This window comes from Peromyscus maniculatus, chromosome 9 (assembly GCF_049852395.1).
Source record: "Peromyscus maniculatus bairdii isolate BWxNUB_F1_BW_parent chromosome 9, HU_Pman_BW_mat_3.1, whole genome shotgun sequence".
NCBI classification, from domain to species: domain Eukaryota; kingdom Metazoa; phylum Chordata; class Mammalia; order Rodentia; family Cricetidae; genus Peromyscus; species Peromyscus maniculatus.
The window spans coordinates 66178535-66188182 of record NC_134860.1 but is presented as its reverse complement, the minus strand read 5'-3'; the positions used below and the strand labels follow the sequence as shown (position 1 = coordinate 66188182).

The window sequence follows — 9648 nt, the reverse complement described above, 5'->3', positions numbered from 1 at the left end:
GATTCTTTGGTGATTTTATATTTTTTAAACATACAGTATTAAGTACACAGTGAACATTTATTTTTAAATTACAAAAGTAATAAATGACACATTATGTAATGGTGTCTAACTTTGAGTTTTCCCCCTATAAAGAATAAAAACTGACATTTAAAATGAGATGTAAACTGAACCACTTTAAGGAAAAAGGCTGGAGCAGGGTCATTAATAGGTACCTATTATGCTTCTCTCATCCAGGACTCCAAGTTCGAGACTTACTTTCTAAAGAGGAAAACCAGGATTAACAAGCTATTTGGGCATGGTCTGCAAAAAGTCACCAGAGCTCACTCATCTCTAATCAAGCATTACTGTCTTTTACTGCGTGTTTTAATCTCATGTTCTATTCTTGTCAGGTTCCAAACTGGCAAGAAAGCCTCCACAGACTCCAAGAACAACACAATTTCTCGCAAGAGGTATTTTTTCAGATGGCGAAGCTAACTGGCTGTTTAGTCTGAAATTTTACTAAGTAGAGAGTCTACCTCATTCTGGAGGTCTCTCCAGGGGGAAGAGCATCTCCCCGCAGAGGGCGCCACGCGCATCCCTGTGCAGTTCAACGCACAGCCGCCTTTTGGAGTCTTCAATCTGGAGTCTGGAAAAAGACCAGGGATGGATGTTCCCGGGTCCTCCCCACCGGGGTGCCTTCTGGGCAGGGGGCCAGTTGGAAAGGGGACCCCTTGGAGCGGACACCGTCCCTCGGTGTGAAACTGCAACTGGGGAGAAATAAGTCCCTGAGTTCGGGATTTCCCGATTGGAGCTTTGTCAACAGTTTCCTAACGGAAGGTCCCCTAGATTGGATACTTTTGAAGCGCCCGTGTCCCTTGCACTAGTTCCCTGCGGGCCTTGAAACCCGGCTTCCGGCTCCCGGGGCTTCTGCAGACGCTCCCGGAGGCGAAGGCGGTAGCTCACCGCTCATTCATTCAACAAATATTTACTGAGCGTCCGGAGGCGACCGGTGACTCTCTCCCCAGCTCCTCCTCCGCGCGCGGCGGCGCAGCCCGGGAGCGCAGGGGACCGCAGAGCCGACCCCGGGAGGACCGGGCGGGCAGCTCTCGGCCGCGGCTCCGGCTGGGCGAGGCGGAGTCGGCGGGGGAGGCGGGCGGGCGGGCAGGCGGGAGGGCGGCCGGGGCGCAGAGGGCGCGGCCAGCGGGAGGAGCCGGGGCGGCGCCGGGGAGGGCGCGCGGGGCTGCGCGGCCGCCGGCCCCAGCAGGTGACCGCGGGCGGGCGGCGCGGGCGTGCGGGGCCCCGGGCGCGAGCGAGGCGGGACGGCGCGGCGTAGACGCGGCCGGCGCGCCAAAGTCGCCCAAGTTTTGCCGGAACATGGCGGAAGAGTCACGCAGCGCTAGGAGCACGAGTAGCTATAGCCGCTAGCGCCGCGGGGCGAGGTCGTCGCCATGGCCCGCTGGATCCCGACCAAGAGGCAGAAGTACGGGGTTGGTGAGTGTTTGCCCCGCCCCACCCCAACCCGAGCGCCACCGAGTCCGCGGGCTTTGGCCCCGCCGAGCTGGCGCACACTCGGCCGCCGGGTTCCCCTGGTGCTGCAGCTCCGGGAGTCCAGCCCTCCCTGGTTGCTAAAAGTGCTGCTAGGCTTGGGGACTCTGATCCTCCCATCCGAAACCCAACTCCAGCGCCGCGCACTGTGGGAGCGCGTCGGGTCCCCTCTGCCGTAGGTGGCCGGCGAGGGGCCGCACGTGGGATGGTGCGCTTTGCGCCTGCCCTTACCCAGATCCCACTCGGAAGCCCCAAAGCCCATCTCCTTCCCTCCCTGGGTCTGCAGTCCGGACCCGCAGGCACAAACAGAATGAGAAGCCCAAGTTGCGAGTGGAGATGATGGACGAGGCAGGAAGTGTGTGACGTGGGAAAGAAGGCAAGGGGTCCCGGGGCTGTGTGTGAGGACACCCATCCGACCTACTGGGGTATTGGAGAGGTGTGACACAGCTTCCCAGTGGGGCAAGAAGCGGGGACAGGTCCTGCGCTGGCGCGTGGCATTCGTGATCTCAGTACCCCAGAGCCCCGCGGTGGTTGAGCTGTTTGTCCTCTTGGTTTGGATCCGAAACCGTGGCTATGCGGGTTTGGACCCAGGTGGAAAAAGTTTCCGCTTTCACTTTTGATTGAACGAGGTCAGGTGGGAAGCACTCACCTTTAGCCGGGCGATTGCCATGGCAATTAGACTTTAAAGGGAGCCTCTGGGATAATAAACAAGTGTGTCGGGTGAGAATTCTGTCAGTTTCTCTCAGGTTCGTTCACTCGGCACGTTTGAAATGTAATCCTTTACTTCACTCCCCGCAGCACGCCCCTCTTTTTCTTCCCCTCCCGGGCCTGCAGAAACACTGCCTGAAGTAATTAGTCTGTTGTGACATCTAGACTCCTTTCAGACACTAAGTCCTGGGTGCCTCCGGAATGGTGACTCAGGTTTCCCGTTTCATCTTTAGTATGTTATTAATTTCATGCAAGTTGAAAGCATGTACATTTGTAAATATGTATCTATGTATATATTCCCCAAACTTTTTTTTTTTTTAAATTAGGCTTTACTTTTAGAATTTTTGCTCCTCCGCATGGCTGCGGGTCACACGGATAAGTGAGATTTCTTCAGCCCCTGATTACCAGGTCTTGACTTAACCCCCAAACTTCTGATAGGACTGTTGGCCAGGTGCCTGCTAGTAAGTAGCTGGTCCTTGTGTAAGTGAAATACTGTAAAATTGATGAAGGTTGGGTGTGTCAGTCATACAGAATGTCCAAAGCCCATTCCATCTCCTCCACCAAAAAGAGGGAACTTATTTGAGCAGTATAGAGTACTAATTAATGAATAAAAGCATGCTTACCAGTAACTAATCGCTAATTATAAAAGGGTTATTTCTAATTTTACCTCGGTTAAACGTTGTTCTCAACAAGTATGTTTCCAACGGTGTGCTGTATATTGTCAAAGGCACGGGAGTACGAATGTTTCCAGTATTCCTGTGTGTTCTGGAGTCAGGGTTTTGGTTATTAATCAAAGGTCATTGGAAGTCTTCAGATAGTGTTTCTAGGGGGCCGATCTTAGCAAAGTTGTTCCAGGGTGTAATCTGGGACATTGACTTCACTAGACACAGCAGACTGAGGTAGATGTGGGTGTTGAAGCACAGAATATGCACAGAGGTCAGGACATGAGTCTTCACCGGGGTGTCTGTGCTCTTGTGTTTGGAAACCTTCCCTGGCTGCCGGAGATCCCGAAGGAACCCAGTTTTCTTCCAGAGTTCCCTTTAAGGAATCCTTTCCTTTCACAGCCCCTTCTGTGAACTCTCCACTGTAGTCGGTCCACTCATCTCTGGTTCAGTATGCCATGGAGAGTCAGTCCTGGGGCGGGGGGAGCTTTGCTCCCCTATGCTTGGGCCCCCATCTACAGGACCCTCCCAGCGCTGCGTCCATCTCTAGCCTTTCTCTTGGGGTTCACATCTGCCTCCTGCTTCCTTCAGATTTACCTCTGCAGCGCTTCGCTGAGTCTCCACATTGTGCTATCCCTTACTCCTCCCCAACACCAGGCGTTACATACGGAATGCTAGCCTCTTCAGCAAAATAGCTGTGACTGCTTGTTGGCACCCAGATCAGATTTATTGACTATTGATGTAGGCGGGGTTGGGAAGGGTCATTGGTTTCTCTTCTAGGATCCTAGCTCTACCCTCCAGCCCCTACTGGCTAGGTGTTTGTTTGTTTGTTTGTGAGACAGAATTTCTTTGTGTAGCCCTGGCTGCCCTGGAACCTCACTTTGTAGACCAGGCTGGCCTCGAACTGATGTCTTTGAACTTGCCTCCTGAGTGCTGGGATTAAAGGCATGCACACCATGCCCAGCATGGCTAGTTGTACTAATTTTGCCCTAATATAGAGAGTGCAAGGGTAACTGAAAAGGGAAGTCCGTCATCCATGCTGGGGTGACACTTTCGGGTGCCAGGATTGCTTTGGGGTCACGTACTCTTCTCAGGCACTGTCAGCAGTGAACCCATTGGTCCCCCAAGTGGAACTTTGATGGAATCATACCTTGGTTTGTCATTAGTGCCCTATAAAGACGGGGTAGAGGCTTCTTTATGTCTTCCCAGGGCAAGAATTCTGGCAAATGAAGGTTAGGGTTTTTATTTCTGCCAATCAGGTTTTGCCAGGTAAATAATAGTCCTTCTTACAGTTTTATTCTCTGCCATTATGGTTATCAATAGTCAGCTGAGGCCCAGCTCCGAAATGGGATATGAGAGAGAGAATGAGAACACATCCATATGATGTACGCTTTGGTATATTATTAAAAACCTTTTATTATTACTTATTGTTCATTTCTTACAGGGCCGAATTTATAAACTATCATAGGCATGTATGCAGAGGATGTACATACAAGGTTTCGAGCTCCACAGGGGTTTTGGAACATGTCTGCCGTGGGCAAGGGGGTCAACCTCTATAAGTGCATTCAGTAGCATGCGCCCTTGGTGTGGAGGTGCCCTTGTAAAGCAGGCTACCATAACTTTTCTAGAGACTCCATACGGTTTTCTCCAGTTAAGCTTTGACAACTCACTTGTCCCCATATGGGTTCTGTTGGAAGAAGAGGAAGTAAGGGAGCAGCCCTTGGGTTGTCTGAATGTCACTGAGTGTCCTGCCGTGGTTGTACTGCCCTGGGACGTTGTCACTTATGAGGGCAGATGACGAAGGAAGCTGCCGGGTAGCCATCTTGAGGCCTTCCATGACTCACAGCTGCCCCCACTGTGGCTGGGTGCCTCAGAGGAGGCTGTCCCGCAGGGGAGGTTTGCTGTGAGGGTGGACTGTGATCTGCATTTGAATTGTGCTTGGGAAAGGTCCCCACCCGTCCTGTCTGTTTGGTCCCCTCTAGGTTGTTTTCCAATAGGGACTGAAAAATGTCTGGGAGTCCTTAGTTCTTGAATACAATACTATTCCAGCCTCTAGTATTAGGGTGAACCTAAATGGTCATCGTGGACATCTGTGTTATCCAGAAAGGGGATTGGTAGACTTAATTCTAAAGACTAAGCACTTTAATACTCACCATCAGTACTCCAGAACGAGGTACTAAGTGCTTAGTACTTAGGAATAAGTATTGTTATTCTCCGAAGCCAGGCAACTTTGTGTTGTCCTTCACTTTTCTTTTCCATGTTGTTTATTTGCAGCACGGATGACCGAACGTAGGGCCTTGTGAGCACTCGGCGAGTGTTCTACCGCTGATCTGTACTCCCAGACCACTTTCATTTTCATTATTGAGTTTTGCTAGGTTGTCCAGGCTGGTCTTGAACTTCCTTAGTAGCCCAGGCAGGCCTTGAACTTGGAATCTTCTTGCCTCAGCCTCCTGAGTTACTGAATTTACAGACCTCTATAGCCAGGCCTGTGACTCTTCCTTTTAGCGGTTAAAGTGTATAGAGTTGTAAAATACAAATACTTGAATTTTAAACACATATCAGTGATAAATATGCTTGTCATTCAGTTACTCTCTGTCTCTCTCTGAGTCAGGGTTTTCCTCTTGTCACCCAGGCAGGCCCAGAACTCTCCATCCCCCTGCCTTAGCCCCCGGGATACTGGAATTAACTAGCGTGCATCATGACGCTCAGCTTCAGTATGTTTTTAAGTCAGCTTCTGCACAGGCCATTTATGTCAAGAACAAAGATGATATTCTTTGCAGCCTGTTTGCAGAGCAGCTCACTGATGCATGTTGGGATTTCCGGTATCTATAGCCATGCGTGATAGGAAGTCTTTGGAGGGAAACACTGGCTTTCACAGTTAGCCCTCCAGCAGTTTAGCTGTGCTTGTCCCAGCTAGCCTCGAGCATCGGACTCTGTAGAGCAGATCCTCAAGTGCAGATTTAAGACCTAAGGCAGACTCCGGCTCTTTTCCTGGTGCATTCAGCCAGTCCCCTGCCGCCATGCCATCCTGCCTCACCCTGGGCACAGTATTCCTGAGGCTGGGATGTGCCATCAGGGAGGGGATTTCACAGGGACTGGTCCAGTTTTTTAAAAGTATGTATTTTTATTATTTGTAGTCGTGTTTATATGTGTGTGGGGGGCTATGTGCATGGTGCAGGTCTTCATGCAAGACAAAGGTGTCGGAGCCCCCTGGAGCTGGAGTTACAGGTGGTTGTGAGCTGCCTGATGTGGGTCCTGGGAACTGAGCTCTGGTCCTCTGCAAAAACTGTGTATCCCCTTAATCCCTGAGCCCTCTTCCTAACCCTCCCCTACCTTTTTTTTTTTTAAGTTTAAATTTTGAGGTCAGTAGCCCTGGCAGGCCTTAGGATCCTCTTCACTATGCCTCCCTGAAAGATAGGATTATAGGTGTATGCCACCAAATCCAGCTCTCTTTCTCTTTTTTGGAGACAAGTCTCTTGTAGCCCAGCCTAACCTTCAACTCCTGACTCTCTCCACCCCAAGTGCTAGGGTTCTAGGCATGGAGCGTCACCTGGTACATATGCTGGGGACTGAACCCAAGGATTTGTGCATGCTAGGAAACCATTTTATCAACTGAACTACACCCCCAGTGGCTCCAATTTCCTTTGAAAGAGAAGAAGTTGGTTCCTAGAGAGGGAAAGTGAGTTGCTTCACCCCAGGGTTCTTGGCTTCAGGAGCATCTGAAGGTCTTTGGCAATCTGGTGACACCACCCTGGGCGCCCTCCCACAGGATGAAGTTTCTGAGTACGTCAAATAAGATACAGCGGACTGAAAATGAGACTCAGTTAAATACTTGTCAATTTGCTTCTCGTTTTTTGATACCATATCCTTTATCAATGTATTAAATAGCAATGTAACAACAAGTTATACTAATTTTGACTTGTTGATGAGTGTATGTGGTTTATGTATATATTGGTAACTTCTGGGTAGGATCTGAAAGTGCCTGTTGGTGGGAATGCCACAGGTTCTGCTAATCCAACCATGACTCACGGCCTAACTCGAGTTGAAGTCAACGCAGAGTGTCAGTTAGAAAATTCAGAGGGAGCTCTCTCTTCCATTCAAGTCTACCAGTCTTCTGGATTTGAACTTGAGTCCTTGGCTGAGGCTGGCACAGTTGATTAATTGTAGAAGCATCTGAGAGACACAATAGTAATTAACACTTGTCAACCACATCACTACCTGTGATGGTGTTAGATATTACACAGTTGCATCCACTCGAGGAAGAACTCATCCTTAAGGTGTTCATGCTTTAACCATGAGGCTAAGAGAAGAGGGGTCAGAGAATTAATATGCCTCAGAACTTGTGGGGTGCTGTCTCACACTTTTTCCAAACAGGTTCTGTTCTGAACACCATGTCAGTGTGGTCCAGGACATGAAGGGGTCTGGTGAGTGGTTTGCAGAGGCTCGTGAGAGGCAAATGTTTTTCATAGTGGTACTGAAAAAAAATCCTTGTCCCTGTTCCGTACTCATGTTCTTGTGGGTGTATGTGGGAGCCTCCCAGAGGTTAAGTGTGACAAGGCAGTCACATGCCCATATGACGTCAGCAGGACCACAAGCCCATATGAGACTTCAGCTGCCATCTGTGAAGTGAGACATTAAGGGGATCCACAAGGGGCCTAGAGAGATGGCTTAGTGGCTAAGAATACTTACGTCTCTGGAGAGGACCAGTGTTCAGTTCCCACCCACATGGTGGCTCACCCTCATCTGCAACTCCAGTTCTAGATCTGAGGCCGCTTCTCACTGCCGTGGGCACCAGACATACACTTGGTGCAATACATACACATAAAATAAATACATATAAAAAAATTAAAGTTCTATAAATATGCCAAATGTATGCTTCTAAGTGTTTTTGTTTGAAAAAAAAAAGTTTGTTCCTAATAGAATATGTATCGATGTTCCCATGTATTAGGCTCCATAAAGAGATTTTAAATTTATATTTTAAAAACAAATCAGTTTGGATTTCTGATGTGAGTAGCCATAGAGGTGACCCGCGCAGAGGAGAGCTCTCTTTTGAAAGGGTTCTGAGCCAAGACAACGCTTCTGCTTTAGGCATCATGTAACAGACTGCTAGAGCACAGCCATGAGATGCTGTTGGCTCTTCCAGCCGAAGCCAACAGGCACAGGTCTCCTCTAAGCCCCTATAGTCCCACCCCTAAACCAAATTTCCTTACTCTGTATTTCCTCTCCCGGAACTCACGTTGTTTAGGCTATGGGATTCTTGTCACGGTGGAGACCGCTGACTGTGGCTACCTCTAGAGCCATGCCAGAGTGCCATCATTATTTTTATGTGATATTTTCTTTCTTTGCCTGGCTTTTTCCTTTTTTTTTTCTTTTTTTTAACTTAATAGAGTCATTGACAGATCTGTTCCTCCTTCTCATTGTTTGCCATATAAAGAAGCAGTTACAGAAATAGGGAATGGAGCTGGACGGTGGTGGCACACCTTTAATCCCAGCACTTGGGAGGCAGAGCCAGGCAGATCTCTGTGAGTTCGAGGCCAGCCTGGTCTACAGAGCAAGATCCAGGACAGGCACCAAAACTACACAGAGAAACCCTGTCTCAAAAAACCAAAAAAAAAAAAAAAAAAAAAAAAAGAAAAGAAAAGAAAAAAAAGAAATGGGGAATGGAAATGAAGTGCAGAGTGGATTCTGGCTGGACATTGTTGCCTGCTTCTTATTAAAGAGGGGGAGGCTGGTGCCTGGCTGAGTCTCTTTGACATCTTTCCAGTCTCCTTATTCACGGTAGCTGTGTTCTGTAGTGTTGCAGCAAACAGTGAATCAGTAAATACACTGGCCCTTCCCCGAGACTGTTCTCCACAGTCTGGGTGATCTGTGGTCATGAACATAGTAAGTCAAGATTCCAGAACAAGTAATTCATGGTGACCCCTGCCCCCATCCTAATCTGTCCCACAGGACATTGAGCATCCCTTTATCTCCAGTATCCATGCTGTATACACCACCCATCCGTTAGTCACTAAGGAGCCAGCACGGTCATCTGATTGACTGTGGGGTTTGGCAGTGCTGGGTTTGGGTGACTGTTATTTTGCTTATTAATGGCCCCAAAGCCTAACAGTAATAATCCTGGCAGTTATGCTCAAGTATGTGGTTGTGGCTGTTCTATTTTATTCGCTTACAGTGCCTAACTTCTGAGTGAAAATTTAGCTTAACTCTGTATGTATAGGAAAAGCACGGTGCATGCAGTATATGTGATGTAGGCTTTGTTGCCGTCTGAAGCTTCAGGGATCCACTGAGGGTTTCGGAGTGCCGAAGGCAGAGTGTCGCTCTGTTTGGTCTCGCTTGAGACGTGGGCACCATTGCCACTGCTCTGCATGGGTTTGTGGCAGCATCAGCAGGACTGATAAGGGAGTGACCAATACATGTTAATGAACAGAGGCTGGATGAATAGTTCCGCCAGAGTCAGGTACAGAGAGTCGGAGACAGGAATCCCTTTTGCCCCGTGGGGCGTTTGTTCTGTTCTGTTTTGACAGATTGAATACAGTTGTGCCCACCCACCCCCGTTTCGAGGCAGGGTCTCATGTAACGGCAGGCTGGCCTGGATGAAACACTGCGGATGACGAGCTCAAAGTTCTGATCTGCCTGAGTGCTGAGATTGCGGGCACCCACCACCCCGCAGGGTTGGGACTTGAACCCTGTGCAGGTCAGGAAAGCTCTGAGTCCTCAGGTGACTCCTGGAGGGTTTTCCTGTCCAGCCTCCTCA

The 9648-nt window shown here is 49.3% G+C and overlaps 1 protein-coding gene across 1 annotated transcript in view; it reads left to right on the top strand.

The window, feature by feature from the left end:
• The first annotated feature begins 1278 nt into the window (after positions 1 to 1278).
• The window catches only part of Dock5 (dedicator of cytokinesis 5), a 191216-nt gene continuing 182846 nt past the window's right edge, over positions 1279 to 9648 (top strand). Inside the window, exon 1 of the mRNA XM_006992034.4 lies at positions 1279 to 1470. Within this exon, the coding sequence (XP_006992096.1) occupies positions 1428 to 1470 (43 nt within the window). The 5' untranslated portion in view covers positions 1279 to 1427. The remainder of the gene's footprint in view (positions 1471 to 9648) is intronic.